The sequence below is a fragment of the Marmota flaviventris genome, chromosome 2, assembly GCF_047511675.1.
Source record: "Marmota flaviventris isolate mMarFla1 chromosome 2, mMarFla1.hap1, whole genome shotgun sequence".
Taxonomy (NCBI): Eukaryota; Metazoa; Chordata; class Mammalia; order Rodentia; family Sciuridae; genus Marmota; species Marmota flaviventris.
In genome coordinates this window covers 71409658-71428762 of record NC_092499.1, presented here as the reverse complement: position 1 = coordinate 71428762, position 19105 = coordinate 71409658, and the positions used below count along the sequence as shown (strand labels likewise).

Genomic DNA, 19105 nt, shown 5'->3' with positions numbered 1-19105 from the left:
GAATAGCTAGAGGTTTCATGTCTGTGATCAGTTCTAATGCCTTTTATGAAGGGCAATGGTTGTAAATTATTTCCAGTTAATTAAATGAGTTTTTCCTTGAACCCCATGTGTAGGACTGTATCCAAGCCTCTTTAAAATCATGGAACATTAGGGCTAGTAAGTTTTTTTGTTGTTGTTGTTTTAAACACCTTTGTTTCATGGGCCAGCGTTGTGTCTTGCCCGCCTTCTGCAAAGTGATGCTAAGGCAGAGCAGATGTTGGCCAAGAGGGGTGGGATGCTTGAGATCTGGTGGGTCCATCAAGCTAACTGAATGTTATTCCTAATCATTTGGCCTATGTAGTCTGTATGCCATTGATATTCCTTGGAGCCATCTTGGAATGCTTTTATTTATTTACTTTTTCAAAGTGCTGTCACATAGTATTTTATCCTGTAGTAAATATTATCAATCCTATTTTAGATGTGAGGAAATCAAGGTAGTTAGTTGGTCAAGGAATTCTGCTGGGCCACTTGGGGCACATAGTGTCAGATCCTGCCAGAATGGGCTTACAGATTTATTGCAAGCGATGAGATATAAATACATGAACATTTAGCTAACTGCGTAAGGTGTAGGAGTATTTAAATATTAGTTGATACAGGAATTTTGAGACAGGAGGGATCAGTGTTAATGTCAAGATCTCTTTGGCAGTAGTTCCTTCCTTCTGCCCCTAGGCTGAATCCTCTTCCTCATGTGTGTTTAGTGACCTGTCTCACTGCAATGCTAGGGAGCTGCTCTGGGAAATCCTGAGTACCTAGCAATGGTCCCAAACCTGGGAGTCATTCAGTGAAAGTGTGAATGAGCGGACAGATAGATGAAGTGAGCAGATAGAAACTTCCCAAGCAGAGCACACACCAAGAGCAAAGGTGTGGCTATAGGAGTCAGGCCTGACTAGAAGAGCAGGTTCATAGAATAGAATTTAGAAAAAGAGATTTGGGTATATTAGGGAGGAATCAGCCCAAGGGGAGCCCAGTTACCCTTGAAAGCCTGATGGAGCAGAGGAGGTTTTATTCTGAGGGCCCTGTGAAACCAGAGGCTTTGATGGGGGAAGGATGACACTTTTGAAAGGGTCCTTGGCAGTCAATGTAGACATATTTTGCTTGTTTATTTGGGCAGGGGTGTTGCTTTATCTTGTTTTGTTTTGCTTTATTTTGGGTACTGGGAATTGAACACAGGGGCACTTAACCACTGAGCCATATCCTCAGCAACTCCCCACCCCCTGCTTTTTTTTTTCCAAGACAGGGTCTCCTTAAGTTTCTTAGGGCCTTGCTAAGTTGCTGAGGCTGGCTCTGAACTTGCAAACTTCCTGCTTCAGCCTCCCAAGTCATTGGGATTACAGGTGCGCTCTACCATGCCCAGTTTCAAGGGGTGTTGCATTTTTGGAGGACAAAGTATGAGTGAGGGAGACAGATCCTCTACTGATGGAAAGACACAGATGCTCGGGGTATGTCCAGCACAGGGTGGCTCCAGGATTTCTAGTCAGGAATCTAGAAGAATGGGATTCCAGTGATGACAACTGGACGTTTTAGGGGAAAAACATAGGATCAGAGTCATAAGAGCTTTGAAAATTGGAATCAGCTGCTCAGAGAGCATTTAGCTCAGGAATCTCAGGTGATGGTCCATAATATGGCTATGTCAGAGTTACCCCTGGAACATTTAAAAACAGCAGATGCTTCTCCCCTACTTTCTCCAAAAATTTTGAAATCAGCATATTGTTGGTGGAGCTGGAGGTCTATATACTTAACATTCCTCTCCCATGATTCCATGCTACAGAGAGGCTAAAGGGTTTGCCCAGAGTCAGACCAGATAGGATGGAGTTAGCGCTAGGGCCCAGGTCTCCTGTGGTGTTGCTGTTATTTGGCCACATGCAGAGGGTAAAGCTCCATAAGAGGTGTAACACTTGAGGCAGCATTGATTCATATGGGTGCAAAATAATTGCTTCTTAATCAAAGAGGAGGTTATTTGGGACTCAAACTCAAGGGACAGATTGCAATGAAGATGCACGTTAGGAATCATCTGGCCATGAAATGCTTTCCCCAGGGGTTGCTGCAAGCCAGGCTCTGGGTTGATCTTCCAGGATCAAAGTACAGAATACGATAAATAGAATTTTAAAAACCCAGAGAGCTGAAACCATGTGAATGGACAGATTTTCTGATGGGTAGAGGGTGAAAGAAAGAGCACAAGGCAAAGGACTACTGGTGCTATTTGTTTTGGTGAAATATGGAGACAAATTACTCCCATCATGCTTATCAAGAGGTTTTTATCTTTTTAAAAAATGAGATATTATTGATATGCAATAAATGATGCATAGTTAAAAAATGAAAGTTTAGAATCCATGTATTTGCAGTCAACTGATTTTCAATAAAGCAAGTATATACATTGGAGCAGGGAAAGTCTCTTCAATGAATGGTGCTAGGAAAAGTGGGTATGGATGCAGAAGAAAGAAACTAGACCCTGTTACCTGGCAGTAGTTCTAATCTTGGGAGTCATTTAGTGAAGGTGTGAATGAATGGATAGGTAGGTAATGGAAGATCTAGAAGCTTCCCAAGCAGAGCACACACCAAGAGGCAAACAAATCCAAAACATAAATGTACAGACTGAAATTATTAGAGGAAATTATTAGAGGAAAACATGGGGGAAATGTTTTAGGACATTGGTCTGGGAATTTTTTTTTAATATAATCCCCCAAATTCAGGCAACAAAAGCAAAAATTGATAAACGGTTTTACATCAGTTTAGAAATCTTCTGCACAGCAAAGGAAATAATCAACAAAGGGAAGAGATAGGCTTCAGAATGAGAGAAAATATGTTCTGCCCACAAGGGGTTAATTTCTAGAGTATATAATATACTCAAAGAACTTAGCAGCAAAACAAACAATTTGATTAAGAAATAGATCAATGACCTGAATAGACATTTCTCAAAAGAAGATATACAAATGGCCAACAACATATTAAAAACATGGTCAACATTACTAATCATCAGGGAAATGCAATTCAAAACCACAATGAAATACCATCTGACCCCAGTTAGATGGTTATTATTAAAAAAAAAAACAACAACAAATGTTGGTAAGATTGTAGAGAAATAGATAGAGCATTAATCTCCAGGATATTTAAAGAACTCAAAAAAAAATTAACACCAAAAACCCAAATAACCTGGTCAATAAATGGATCTCTAGCAATTAGAGAAATGCAAATCAAAACAATGCTGAGATTCCTTATCATTCCAGTTAGAATGGCAATCATCAAGAATACAAGCAACAATAAATGTTGGTGAGGATGTGGGGAAAACACTCATATATTGCTAGTGGTATTGCAAATTGGTGCAACCACTCTGGAAAGCACTATGGAGATTTCTAAGAAAACATGGAATGGAACCACTCTTTGGCCCATTATCCCACTCCTAGGTTTATACCCAGAGGACTTCAAATCATCTACTATAGTAACATAGCCACATCAATGTTTGTAGCAGCTCAATTCATAATAGCAAACCAACCTAGGTGACCTTCAACAGATGGATGGATAAAGAACTGTGGTATATATTTATACAGAATGGAATATTATTCACCTTAAAGAAGAATGCAATTATGGCATTTGCCAGTAAAAGGAAGGGACTGGAGAATATTATGCTAAGCAAAATAAGCCAATCCCAAAGAACCAAAGGTTGAATGTTTTCTCTTATATGCAGATGCTAATTCACAATGGGGTGGGGGTGGGGAATAGAGGTATTTTGGACTAGACAGAGGGAAGTGAAGGGAGGGAAGGGGGTATGGGGGTAAGAATGATAGTTGAATGGAATCAGACCTTATTACCCTATGTGCATGTATGATTACATGACCTGTGTAACTATATCATGTATAACCAGACGAATGAGAAGTTATACTCCATTTATGTATAATGTGTCAAAATGCAGTCTGTCATGTATAACTAATTAGAACAACTAAAAAGTATTTTGAAAAAAGATTGTGGAGAAAGGGGAACTGTCATACACTGTTGGTGGGAATGTAAAATAGTACAGGCATTATGGAGGTTCCTCAAAAAAAAAAAAAACCCTAAAAATAGAACTACCATATGATCTAGCAAACTTTACTTTGGGGTATATATATCCAGAGGAAATGAAATCAGTATGTTGAAGAGCACGTGTATTAACTTGTGTGTGTATTAAAGCACTATTTATAACCAAGATATGGAATCAACCTTAGTGTCCGTCAGTGAATACATGAATAAGGAAAATCTATATGTACACAGTGTAATGTTGAATATTATTCAATCATAAGAAACAATAAAATTTTGTCATTTGTAGCACATGGATGGAACTGGAGGATATTATGCTACGTGAGATAAGTCAGGCACTAAAAGACAAATGCTTCAGGTTCTCACTAATATGTAGAAGTTAAGTTGATCTCAAAAAAGCAGAAAATAGAACAGTGGTTGCCAGAGACTGGGCATTTTTTCATGTGCTTAGTGGTCAGATGTGTATCTTGTTGAAAAAGGGTCTATTCAAATTCTTTTCCCATTTTTAAAATGGGGTGGGGGATGGGGAGGAATGTCAAGAGGATGGTTCACAGGAACAGGAGAAATTATTTCTCATATTCTTTGGGATAAATATGATTGACAACAACTAATGGAATATATTTCAAAATAGCTAGTAGAGTAGATTTTGAATGTTCCCATATAAAGAAATACCTGAGGTGACGGATATGCCAGTTACCTTGATCTGACCTTACACATTATATACATGTATTGAAATGTCACATAGGACCCCATAAATTTATGCAATTATTGTTTGTCAATTAAAAATATATTAATAAAAATATAACACAAACAATTAAACATAATATTACCATGTGACCAAAAAGAAAATTTAGAACATTTTAATCTCCTTTAAAAGGAATGATATTAACAGTTAATCCCCACTGCCCTTTGTCCCTCTGGCCCAAAGCCACCGCTAATCTACTTTCTTTCTTTCACTATAGTTTTTTTTGCCTTATCAGAGCATTTCATACAAATGGAATCATATAGTGGTGGATTTTTGTGACTTCTTTTATTTAGTAAAGTGTTTTCAAGATTCATCCATGTTATTGCATATATCAGTACTTTATTTGTATTGATGAATATTTCATTGTATAGATACAATCATAATTTAATTTTTTAATTGATAGACATTTAGGTTGTTTCCATTTTTTGACTATTATGAATAATGCTGCAGTGAACATTTTTGTATAAGTTTTTGTATGAACATATATTTTCAGTTCTTTGGGTAAATTTGGAGTGGAATTGCTGGGTGATGCATGCTAACTCTGTGCTTAATATTTTGATATGCTGCCAAACTATTGTTCAAGGTGGCTGATCATTTATGTTCCCAACAACAATGTACAGGGTTCAAATGTCCACATCCTTGCTAACACACAGTGCTGTCTGTCTTTTTTATTATAGTCATCCTCCTGGGTGTGAAGTATGATCTCATTAGCATTCTCTTATGCTAAAGATGCTGAGCATTTTTTCATGTGCTTAGTGGTCAGATGTGTATCTTGTTGAAAAAGGGTCTATTCAAATCCTTTGCCTATTTTTAAAATGGAGCTGTCTTTATATATTGAGTTGTAAGAATTCTTTACATATTCTGAAACAAGTCCTTATCAGATGTGTGATTTACAAATGTTTTCTCCAATCCTATGGATTGTTTTTTTACTTTGTTGATAATTTCATTTGTAGCACAAATGTTTTCAATTTTTAAAATTATTTTTTAGTTGTAGATGGACACAATACCTTTATTTTATTTTATTTATTTTTATATGGTGCTGAGGATCAATCCCAGTGCCTCACACATGCTAGGCAAGTGCTCTACCACTGAGCTACAACCCCAGCCCAAATGTTTAAATTTTGATATAGTTTAATTTATCATTTTTTGGGTGTTGTCTAAAATGTCATTGTCTAGTCCAAGGTCAGAAAAGTTTACTCCTGTTTTCTTCTAAGTGTGTTTTAGCTATTACATCTGAGTCTTGATTGATTTTGAGTTAATATTTAAACATCTTCTGAGTAGGAGTACAATTTGATTTTCTGCATGTGGATATCCATTTGTTAAAAAGCATGTGTAAGAATTAAAAGAGGTGAGGATGCATGTAGCTTAGTGGTAGAGTACTCTCCAAGCGTGTGCAAGGCCTTGGGTTTAAGCTCCTATACCACAAAATAGAGAAAGACAGAGAATGCGTGCATACCTAGGATACTGGTTGTATGTGCTTGGGCTGTTGTGGGGAACTGAGGCGGGAAGGTCAGAAGGGGCATGGTATCTAGGACTATGTTGTATGCTAAAGAGTTTATACTATATAGTGGAAATAAATAGAAACAGTGATGGATTCTAAATGAGGGAATCCACATGGTCAGGTTTTAATTTTTGAAACATCACACTGGCAGCAGTAATCTAGATGAGCATGGCAATAGGAATGGAGAGGGAGGGGTGGATTTAGGAAGGATTTTGAAAGTAGACTTGATGTTGAGGAGCCCAAGCTTCCAGTGTGGGCTTTTGGTTAAGTGGTGGGGTTGGCAATGGAAGAAGGCATGTTGAAATGGAGTTTTTCAGAGAAAGCATAAATATAGGTGTGGAGGAGAGGCCTAAGTTGAGACTTACAAAATAACTCTGTCACAGCCCCTTGTCTTTAGGCTGCATGCTCTTGGAGCTTCTACTATGTTTCTTTGCCCCACTTCTACCCCAAAGATAAAAAAAAAAAATCTCAGGTAGATGTTGCAATCATGGGTTCAAATCTTCCAATGGAAAGAAAAAGAGGCTTGAAGAGCAGCAAGATTTAAAGGCAGAGAGAGGTCCTTGGAAGAGCCTGAGAGAAAGAGAAGAGCAAGAGGAGGACCAGGAAAGAGTGGTGTCTTGGAAGCAAGGAACCTGGGAGAGTCATGAAGAAGGGAACTACCAAGAGGATCAGATACTGTGGAGGGATCAGCTGTGATGAAGATGGACCCAGCTTTGGATTCTACAATAGGCTGTGATCTGGGCACCAGAGTTGCTTCAGTGTTGGAGGGAGGCAGAGAGGCAGACTGCAGAGGGTGGCATGCAGGGAGGATGTGTAATTATTGATAAATGTTTTATTTATTCTCTTTTTCTGACAATATGACCTATTGTGGGTGCAAGCAATAGAAAACCCTACTCAAACTAGCCAAAACAAAGAAAGAGGAATGTATGGGCTCAGATAACTGAGAGTCCAGAAGAATCCAGCATGGCCTGACCTGTGGATTGATTGACATCATCAAGACCTGGTCCCCTCTGTCTCCCAACTCTCTCCTTCCTTTTGACTTCATTCTCTAAGTAAATGTGGTGACAATAAGGGTGCCATGCACCCCTAAGTTTATGACCTTACAGACTGAAGTTTAGCAGAACTGAGATCTTGTGTCTTCTTTGTAGATCCAGGATTCCTAATTGGATCTACTTGGATTTTGTGCCCAAACCTGAACCAGGCATTACTGAAGGGAGGGAAATAGAATTCCAGTAACTAGACAAAGGGAAAGTGCTAGCTCCAGGCCAGTCATCCTAGCTGGAGGGACTCAGTGCCCTGATTGACAGGGCCTAGGTTGCATATCTACTCTGGAGCTTAGGCAAAATTCCTACTAAACCATTTGGACTACATGCGAGGAAGGGATAGTTCTCAAATAAAGTTTAAGTGCTCTTTGCAGAAGCTGGAATGGCTGTGCTAGCTAGAGAGTGTTCATTAGAACTGTAGAGGACAGCACTAGGGTCAGTGAGTTTCTTAGCATTTCTGCTCATAGACAAAGAACTTTTGATGGAATAGAGGAATGAAATAGGCCAGCTGTCAGTTGGCTGTCACTGGGGCATCCAAGCAACCACCATGAATAAATGACAACAGCACATCAGCACTGTATAGATGGAGCACATAAGCTCTAAAGCCACATCTTTCTCTGTGACAGAGTAAGGAAGAAACACATTTTTACATTAAAACCCAGTACATTCTTATACATCTATAGCAAACTGCGAGTAAGAGTTTCAGGGAATGGTGTTCTTTTCCTTATGTCTGAGGTATATTTTTATCTTTCATTCTTTTTCATCTTAAAAATCTCTGTTGTGTACAACCGACTGTTTTTTGTTTTTTTTTTTTTTTTAAATGCCCCTCTGATGAGTCACCTGCATTCTAAGGTCCTATATCTTATCACATCTGTCCCAGATGGACAAGGTTTGACGACAGTATTTGAATCTGGCTTGGCCATCCCAATGGTGAGGAAGCAGACCTCTTCTCTGTGGGAGAGCTCCTCATTCTGAGTTGTGGAATCTCCTACTGGCTGTCAGAGTAGCTCCTGACCCTTCCGGCTGGAGTGGCCACCTTTGCAGGCCCTTGGGGCAGTTTTGTAGGGTGTTTACAGGTTAGCCAGAGGCAGCCCAGAAGTCTGTCTGTCTGCAGGCTGGCAGCAGCTGCCCCAGTGCCAACAGTAGTTTATGTTGTGAGGTCAAGTGTATGTGTGTTCGGTGCCAGGCCTTTATATTGAAGATGAGGGAGTGACTTTTAAAAATAACATGGTTTTGACTTGAAGCAAGTCAAGGCAGAGTAGAGACAATTAGAGACTGACATCCTGTTTAGTCATCTCTCCAGAGAGCTCTATTTTCAGAACTGTTCTGTGAAGGTTCACAAGTGGTGTCAAGATAGTTAAGGGCATATTGTAAGTTAGCATTAGTCATGATGCAAGTAGTCTGTTTGAACACACAGGTATTTTGTAGTGTGGTAACCTTCCTGGGAACAGATTTCATGCAAAGAAAGTTAGATTGGTAAGCACAGACTTATAGTACAGAGGTGAATCTTTCCAAGCCCGTACAAAACAGTCATCTTTTACTTTAAGAAGTATATAATCGGGGTGTGGTATTAGAATTAAAAAATATGTGGTGGTGACCTAGAGTCAAGAAAATGCCTTGGGAATGTCTGTGTTTGCCTGTGGGTACAATAAAAACTGTAATCTGTACTGTTAAGATTCTTCAGGATTATGTGATAGATGTCAAATCAGAAATGCTGAATGGAATGAAAGAGCTTTCTACTGACAAGTATAATTAACTGATTTAGAACTAATAATAATAAAAAAGAAATGCTGAATAATGGCACCACAGACACTCAGAGAACAGGGAGTCCAGGGGTGGTGAAGGATCTCATCCAGCTGTGGCCGAGTCACCCTGGAGGCCACGGGCTGGTCTGGTACAGGTGCTTTCTACTCTACCATGTGATTTACAGCTTATTTAAATTTACTGACATGCCCCAAATGACCACCCATGTCCACACTCAGCTTCTTTTGACCATTTTCTTTCATATGGAAGGTCAAAGTTAGAAATGGAGCTGTGGGTTGAATCTAAGATTTATTTTAGGGTAAATGTATGTATTTGATCCCACAAGCAACTCACACTGTATGGCTTTGAAGTGTTTGTGGATAGTGAGGTTAGCATCCAGTGGGAAGGGGGCAGAGCCTTCTGGCCTGGGTACATGGGAATCAGAGCAGATCTGCAGGGCACTGTTCTTCCTGGGCACCATGCTGGGTAATGGGAGTACGCATAGAGGATGGGGCCAGGGGAGGCTTCAGCCTGTCTGGATTACAGAATCCATGGCTTGAAATCTCAACTAACGAATAACTTCAAGGGATGTTGATACTCCCATGAGCCAGCCAAGAAAGCAAATGAAAAGCTCCCGAACCTCCTTCCCTTGTGCTTCCTTAAGATTGATTAGAATTTGATGGAAACAGACTCTTTAAACTTTTTTACTCTGTAAAATTGAAGATTTGCTGTTGTCACATTTGTTCCTTACCTTGTATGTTGTAATTATTTCTCTATTTCATATATTTGCCACCTCGTTTAATAAAATGCTGCTCTTACTAGAGGTGAGCATGGACTATAGATGTCTTGAAAGGATTTCCAAGGTGAGTGCTTCTCTATATCACAAAGAGCCACACATGGAAGATAATAAAATTCATGAGAAAGGAAGCTCTGAGAAAACATAGGTTTTGTTTTAGATTTGTTCTTCAACCTTTATAACTTGAGTTTTTACTGGTTTCCTTGTTCTTTGACTATTTAATGAAAGATTTAGATTTGATTTATGGTTATAATATATACATTTAGACCTTTCCTTAAAGAATATTTAAGGCTTTCAAAAATTACTTTAACATTAAAATATAACTCATGGGATTTTTTTCTCTCTTTCTAGGTGGATCTGGAGCCTGAGGGGAAAGTATTTGTGGTAATAACCCTCACAGGAAGTTTCACTGAAGGTAAGAATACGTTTTGCGTGGTTTCTGGTATCTGTGTAATTTTAGTTCATACTGAGTAGGAATTTTTATCATGGAAATTATTAAAGGGACATTTTATAAAATATACTTTAAAAAATAGCAGCATCTTAAGTTGGGCTACTGGACTTTGTTGTCCAACACTCTGTTGGTTTGGATTTCTGGATTAAGGTATTTGCTAAATATGGCAATCTTGTGTTTTGTTTAACATATTCACTAAGTTTATGTTTTTATTTCTCATCATCTTAGCTCAGTATTGTTTTACTGCCTCTTTTGATTCATGCCTATTCAACTCTAATTTGAATTTTTGGTTTTGTGTCAACCTTTTAGTTTGCCTGTGAATGTGTATGAAAGAAATGTAAACATGTTCTTATTAGTGCATTATAGGTACCCATAATAGTAGGTCCATTTCGACATAATCATACATGTATAGAATATAATTTTCTCCATTTCATTCTCCAAATGCTTCTTCTTTCTCTCCCCTTCTACCTCTCCCTGTTCTCCTTCCTCTACTCTACTGGTCTTCCTTCTTTTTATTATTATTATTTTAAAAAATTGGTGATTTATAGATATGCATAAAGATGGAACTCACTGAGCTATGTTGGTATATGTACGTAGCATAATCTGGTCAATTTCATACCAAAGTTCCTCACTTTCTCTTTCCCTCCTCCTTCCCCAGAATGCTTCCTCTTCTTCACATCTCCCCTCTATTTCACAAGATCTCTCCCCACCTTTTCCCTCCTTACTTTGTACCTGCTTCATGTGAGACCAAACAATCCAATCCTTGATTTGTTTAGTCTGGTTTATTTTACTTAATATTATGTTCTCCAGTTTCATCCATTTACCAGCAGATGCCATAATTTTGTTCTTCTTTATGGCTAAGTAAAACTCCATTGTGTATATACCATATTTTCTTTATCCATTCTTCTGTTGACAGGCACCTGGGCTGGTTCCACAGTTTGACTTTTGTGAATTGAGCTGTTATAAATATTGATGTACCTGTATCACTATAGTATATTGATTTTAGTTATTTTGGATAAATACCAAACACTGGAATAGCTGAGTCATATAGTAGTTCTATTCCTAGCCTTCTGGACAATTTTCATACTATTTTTCAAAGTGGTTTCAAAGTGGTTGTACTTATTTGTACTCCTACCAACAATATATGAATGTACTTTTTCCTTACATCCTTACCAGCATTTATTATATTTGCATTCTTGATGACTGCCATTCTAACTGCAGAGAAATGAAATATCAATGTAGGTTTGATTTGAACTTCCCTGATTGCTAGGAATGTTGAACTTTTTTGTATATATTGGTTGGCCATTTGCATTTCTTCTTTTGAAAAATGTGTACTTAGTTCTTTTGCCTATTTATTGATTGGTGTGTGTGTGTGTGTGGTGTGTTTAGCATTAAAGTTTTTGAGTTCTTTTTATATTCTGGATATTAATCCCCCATCAATTTTGTAGCTGGAAAGATTTTCTCCCATACTGTGGGCTCTTTCTTCATGTTCTTAATTGTTTCCATTGCTGTGTGGGAGCTTTTAATTTAATGCTCTTCCACTTATCGATTCTTGGTTTTATTTCTTGGGCTTTAGGGGTCTAGTTAAGGAAGTCAGTGCCTATGTCAGTATGCTGGAGTGTTGATCCTGTTTTTGTGTGAGATATATATATATATATATATATATATATTATTCTTTACTTCATTTATTTATTTTTATGTTGCTGAGGATCAAACCCAGTGCCTCACACATGCAAGGCAAGCGCTCTACCGCTTAGCTATAACCCCAGCCCCTTGCTCCTGTTTTCTTCCAGCAGTTGCCGAATTTCTGGTCTAATTCCTAGATTTTTGATCCACTTTGATTTGACTTTTGTGCAGAATGAAAGATAGGGATCCAGTTTCATGGTTCTGCATATGGACATCCAGTTTTTCAAGCACCATTGTTAAAAATCTCCAATATGTATTTTTGGCATCTTTGTTGAGTATCAGTTAACAGTAACTATTTGAGTTGTCTCTGTTCTTTTATTCTATTCCATTGGCCTTCTTGTCTGTTTTGATGACAATACCATGCTGATATTGTTACTACAGCTCTGCAGTATAATTTGAGATCAGGTTTTGTGATGCCTCCAATGTTGCTCTTCTCGCTCAGCATATAATCTTATTTTATTCTTATCCTCTAAGGAATTCCATACCTCATCCCCTGCTACTAAATGTTCCTTCCTCTTCTCACCACTAAAAGCAGTTTTTTAAATTGAGATAAATTTGTCTGTCATGAAATGAAAAATCAGAAGTGAATAATTTGAATTTTGACAAATGCTCACAACTGGGTACTAGCTCCACAATTCAAGATACAGAACATTTCTGTTACTAAGAGTTCCCTATACCCTTTATCAGTCACTCTTGCTGCCCAAAGCAATAAGTATAATTTTTTTCTTTTCTTTTCTTTTTTCTTGATACTGGGAATTGAACCCAGAGGTTCTGAGACAGGGTCTCCCTAAGCAGGTGTGTGCTGCCACACCTGGAAAGTATAATGCTTTCTTGTACCACAAATTAATTTTACCTATTCTAGAAGTTCATACAAATGAAATTATAACACATGCTCCATTTTATGTCTGGTTTCTTTCACTCATCATCATTTCTTTGTGATCATTCATATCATTGTGCATATCAATATTTTAAAAAATTCTATAAAATTTCATTTTATAAATTAGCATCCATTTATTTTCTTTCTCCTTTTGGTAAACTTTTGGAATTTACCCTTTTGTTGTCTGTGATGAATTATGCTTCTGTATATACATTGTATACATTGTATGTGTACATTTTTGTGAACATACACTTTCATTTCTCTAAAGTACATAACTAGGAGTGAAATTGCTAGGTATTAGAGCAGGTATATATTGAACTTTATATGAAACTCACAAATGGATTTTGGAAGTAATTGTGATATTATACTCTTGGTAGCATTGTGTGAGAGTTCTAGGTGCTCCATATCCTCACCAAAACTTGATGTGATCATTCTTTTTAGTTTTCGACATTCTAATATGCATAAAATGGTGTTTTGGGTTTTAATTTGCATTTCATTTGCAAATTACAGTGGACACTTTCTTATGTGCTTTTTGGTCATTTGTATATTTTTATAAGTGCTATTTTTTTGTTGTACTTTTTAAAAGTTGAATTTGTCATTTTATTATTGATTTGTGGGGGTTATTTAAGTGTTCTGGATATGAGTCTTTTGTGAGAAACCTGTCTGAGTATGTGGCTTGCTTTTTAATTTTCTTAATGGTGTGTTTGAGGAGAAGTTTTAAATTTTCATGAATTTCCATGAAGTTCAATTTAGTCTCTTCTTTCATCATTTGTATATTTTGAGTCCTCTCTATGAAGTATATCATAGGGTCACAGAGATATTCACCTTATAGTTTTTTTTTAGCTTTTATCTTTTGTCTATATGACCCTGAAATTAATATTTTTGTGTGATATAACAGAGGATTTGAAAATTTTTTCTATATGCTAATCTAGTTGTTGTAGTATCATTTGTTGAAAGACTTTATTATTATTACTTTTTTGCATGGAATAACCTTGGAACCCTTGTTGAAAATCAACTAAACACATATATGGGTCTACTTCTGTGTTATCTGTTTGGGTATATTTATTTATTTGTCCATCCTTATACCAGTACCACATTCTTCCTTACTATTTCTTTGCATGAAGTCTTAAGGTTAAATTGTATGAGTCCTCCAACTTTGCCCTAATTTGTTTTTTGATTATTTTAGCTATACTCACTATTTTAAGTTTTGATGGCAGTTTTAGAGTCAGCTTGTATATTCTCACACAAAATTGAAATTGTATTGAATCTATAGATTAGTTTGAGCAGAACTGTTATCTTAATAAGTATAAGCTTCTTCATATCCATAAACATGGTATATCCCTTTGTTTACTAGTGGTCTTTAATGTCACTCAACAATTCCATCAGTATTACCAATATTATATAATTTTCAGTAGAGTTCTTGCATATATTTTAAAAATTTATTCCTAACTATTGTAAGCTTTTTGATGCTAGTATGAATGGTATTTAACAATTTTATTTTTAAGTTGTTTGTTCCTAGCATATAAAAATTGCATTTTATATATTGGTTTTGTACCTTATTAAATTAATTTACTAATTCTAGTAGGATATTTTTTGTAGATACCTTATGATTTTATATATAAACAATCACATTGTCTATGAATAAAGATAATTATCTTTTTCATTCCTAATATTTATGATTTTTGTTTGTTTTTCTTTCATGCCTTACTGAATCCTGAGGCCTTTAGGGCAGAGGCCTATTCTTATCTCATATTCAATCTTAAGAGAAAGGAACTAGTTTTTCATCAGTAGGTATGATGCTAGCTGTATGTATTTCATAGCTTCCCTTTATCACAATTAAGGACGTTTCTTTCCAGTTCAAGTTTTTTGTTTTTGTTTTTTTAATTAAGAGGGACTGTTAAATTTTGACAAATGCTTTTTCTTAATTGAGATGATTATATGGGTTTCCTCCTGTATTCTATATTTATAAATTCTGTATTTCTGACAGGTAGTTATGTTGCTTGCTGATCCTCTTTAAATTGTAGAGGATTTAAAGGCTTGGACTGTTTCACTTTTTCCCCTTAGTCCCTTAGTCTTTCACTTTTTTCACTTTAGTCCCAGGGCAGATTCCATAGTCTTAGGACAGTGCTTACTCAAAAAGTGTAGCCAATCTGGAGTTTCAGTGGCAATCCCAAATGTTAAGTCTTTTTGACTTGGTGGAACTCAAACTTCAAACTCTTCCCCTTACAATGGGAAGCAGATAAAATCTCAACTCATGTCTTTTTAGTGTTTTAGCTTTTACACTTTCCTGAACCTCTTGGAGTCTCCCTGCTTGCCCAGGCCCAGCTTATGAGAGGTTCACATACATGGAAGTTCACTCTGCAGCCCCATCCTTTCTAGGATCTCCCTCCTCAATCATCGTTAGTTTTGAATTTTGTCATTTCACTCCTGAAGCCAGTACAGCTGTGGCTTCTGCTTGGTTCTGTTCTCTTAACCTGACTGGGGGATAATCTGGGGGAAAGCCCAATAAGTGTGACTCTCACCCTTCTTGCAAGTGTCAGATTTCCTCTGGTTTGTGTCTGTTTTTAACTCTTCTCTGGTGTTTTCAACTTGTTATTTTTTAACATATTTTGTAGATATTTAATTATTTGGTGAGAGGAATTGTTTTCTCTATTCCTCTCAGTCAGCCATTCTTGTTTATATTCATGTGGAGGAATCGTTTTAATGTTAAAGTTTTTCAGTATTTGTCTCAATGAACTAAATGATGCCCTTTTAAATGCAATATTGAAATTAGCAGGAACCTGGGATACTTGAACATTCAGAAAACTATCCAGGTGACAGCTGGGGGGTTGACCACCTGCCCTTGGCTCTTTCTGTTTTGCTTAGTATCTTGCACATAGCGAATCTGTGAGCAAATGAGTCTGCTCTTGGCTCAGTCAAATAAAATGACTGCAGTATTATAGAGCATTATTAATAGGTACACATGGAACATGGGCCAACCATGATAGAAAGAAACCCAGCAACGAGAAAGGAAGCCAGAATGAGGAGTGGATGAGATTCTGAATGTGCTAATTACCTTTCTACCTCATGTTACAGGGACCAAAGAATTAAGGCCATGCATGTTTAGATGCTTGTTTAGACAGGTCTGACTATGTCTTGAACATTATTTGACTTTTTTTTTTTTTTTTAAAGATATCTATACTAACTTTCTAGGACTAAATGCTATTAGGGTTGTTATCTTTCTTAATTGTCCTGTACTATAAAACACCTGGATATTCTCATTGTATTTATTTCTTAGTTTTAGTGATAAGAAGGAAGAAATGACAAGTCATTTTGGTGATGAGTTCTCACTAGGTTATTGCAATACAGAACCAACCCTATGCAACAGGCTGAGTTTATCTTTGGTAATTTCACCTCCCGTTTAGTGCAGTGAGAAGCCCAGTGATCTCAGCTGTCCAGGAAGTTGCTAATAAGGAAGAACAAAGAATTTATGGATTAATTTGCACTACAGTGACAGTGATGATGTCTTAGTACTCTAACCTCTTAGGTGTGCTTGCATATTTTAAAAGATGCTACAGCTGTTTTATCCATGAGAATAAACTTTTAATGTTGAAATTTCAGGTGCTATGGTATCTACATATAGTATATATTTTATAAATTCCATATCTCTTCTGTCTCTGTGGGAGCATTGTCTTTTCAGTTTGGATCCTAGACTGGGGCTCAGCTTGCACTTGGATGCTGCTTCTGCCTTAGAGCATAGCTCCCTTGTCAAATGTAAGAATGTGATGGCTGGTTCTGTGGTGTGTATATTACTCAAGGGGGAGAGGAGCCCCTCCCTCATTAGTGCACTGGCCACAGCTGTGGCAGGAGCCTGGGCCCGGCATTGTGGATATGTCCCTGGCTTGGTCTGACTCCTGACAGCCAAGCTTAGGTTATCCACAGCAGTAAAATGACTGCAGTAGCATGAAAGCCCTGAAGGTGGGGAGTGTGATAGGAGAGACCACAAGGAAGGGGCCTTACGTGTAGGTTTGCCTGGGACAGTCCCAACATGACGATCAACAGTGCTGCCTTCCACTCTCACTAAGGTCAGGTTTGACAGTAAATTGCATGTCACTCTACTTCTAGGTTAGTGGATGTGATGTGACTCCAGGAAAGGGTTTTAAGAAGGGAGAAACAAGACCTAATTTGGTGTCATGTCAATAGGTTCCGGGACAGGGGAAGGGATGTTAGATCATAAGAGAAGCCCCAGGGTGTGGAGAGCCATGAGAAGACTATAAAGTTGTCTATGGGAAAGACTCTTAGGGCCTGAACTAAGTTAGAATATGGGGAATTCAGGAAGAGAGGACAGCTTTGAGAAATGTATGACAATAAAAGCAATAGGAATGGGCAAGCCATTGGGTGTCAGGGGTAAAGAAGGAGGAGTCTCAGGTGATGCTCAGATAATGATACGGAGTCATCACTAGGGTAGAAACAGGGGTAGAGATGATGAATTTGGCTATGGACCAGTGGAGTTTGAGATGCTTGTGGGAAATCCAAGGGGAGATGTCTAGGGGGAATTGGAAATGAGTCTGGAGTTTGGCCAGATGCTTGGACCTGTGGCATAGCCCTAGGTGCCAGGTGAATTTATACTGACCAACAGTATACATCCAGAACTTTGGCTCATAGTTACTATTTGGCAAAACAACTGAAACTCCACTGAAGATTTACTTAATGAATGCTCATTTTCTAATGTATTCATTACAATATTATTTGAATACCTGCCGTATGCCAGTGACTGTTTTACCCAGTCATAGGTCATCTTCCAAACTGGCATCAAACTGTTCAATAATGAAGATTGAACAAACAGCAGAACACAAAGGCTTTGAGAAGCCACATTTGCCTAGTGGTAATTGTAGTTCCTTCATATTTGATTGTACTGTGTGCTGAGGAACAGATGAACCTGCTCAAAAACCTAGTGAGATCTCTTCACTGAACTAAGGCAGACTAAGAAAAACTCTGATAATCATTGCTTTGTGGAAGTTTCTCACATAGCCTAAGCCTAGATCAGAAACCCTTCATGATTGTTCATCTTGAGAAATACATAATCACTGTATCAGAAGCAGAAGAGTTCCTCTAAGCACTAAGGCAAAGGAGAATGATTTATTAGTTCAAGAAACCAGTGTAATGTCAATCTTTATTCCTTTCTGACTAAGACTTTCTGGAGTTGACAATGGGATCTGCAATCTAATCAAGCTGAGATTTCTGATAGCAATGAAACAGATCTAAAGTTTTAAAAATATATTTTTATTTTATTTTTAATTACTGCATTATAGTTGAACATAATTTAAGGTTCATCTTTATATTTTCATAAATGCATATGACATCATTTGCTCCATTTCAGTCCTTAGTATTATACCCTTCCTGCCTTCCTCCCTCTCCTGATCCCTTCTTCTACTCTTTTGGTCTTCCTTCTATTAATTTATTTTTTTTAAATTGGTGTATTTTAGTTACACATGAAGTGGAATTTGTTGTGATATATTTATACATGCACATGACGTAGTTGGGTTAATTTAATTCTACTATTACCTCCACTTTCCTGTCCCTCTTCCCTCCCTCACATTCCTCTTCTTCTACTCTGCTGTTCTCTTTCTATTTTAATGAGGTTCCCCCTTTTAAAAAAAATTCCTGATTTCTCTCTAGCTTCTGCATATAAGAGAAAACATTTGACTCTTTACTTTTTGAGTCCAGCTTATTTCACTTAGCATGATAAGACGTGGATTTTTTTTTTTTTTTTCAGGGATTGAACTCAGGGGTACTCGACCACTGAGCCACATCCCCAGCCCTATTTTGTAGTCTATTTAGAGACAGGGTCTCACTGAGTTGTTTAGCACCTTGCTTTGAACTTGGGATCCTCCTGCCTCAGCCTCCTGAGTCGCTGGAATTATAGGTATGTGCCACCATGCCTGGCCAGACCTGGATTTTTAATGGAGACTTTGGATTCTGTCATTATGGCTGTGCCTATGCATATCACTATGTTGAACTAGTTTTATAAGCACAGAGTGGGGAAAAAAAGTCAAAATAAAAGAAACTAATGAAAACGTGTTAAACTAAATTTGTAGTTGTTACAATTGGTATAGAAACAACAGAAAAAAAATATAAGTATGATATCCCTTTGAGAACAGTTAAAAAAAGATGTTGTATTGTTATGCTATTAAGAAATACAGCATAAGATTTTAAGATGCGATGAAAATGCAGTTG

The 19105-nt window shown here is 37.4% G+C and overlaps 1 protein-coding gene across 1 annotated transcript in view; it reads left to right on the top strand.

Annotated features, from left to right (window-relative positions):
• Prkch (protein kinase C eta) overlaps nucleotides 1-19105 on the top strand; it is a 218807-nt gene that overhangs the window by 55802 nt on the left and 143900 nt on the right. Inside the window, exon 2 of the mRNA XM_027929460.2 lies at nucleotides 10227-10290. Coding sequence (XP_027785261.2) covers nucleotides 10227-10290 — 64 coding nt within the window. The remainder of the gene's footprint in view (nucleotides 1-10226; nucleotides 10291-19105) is intronic.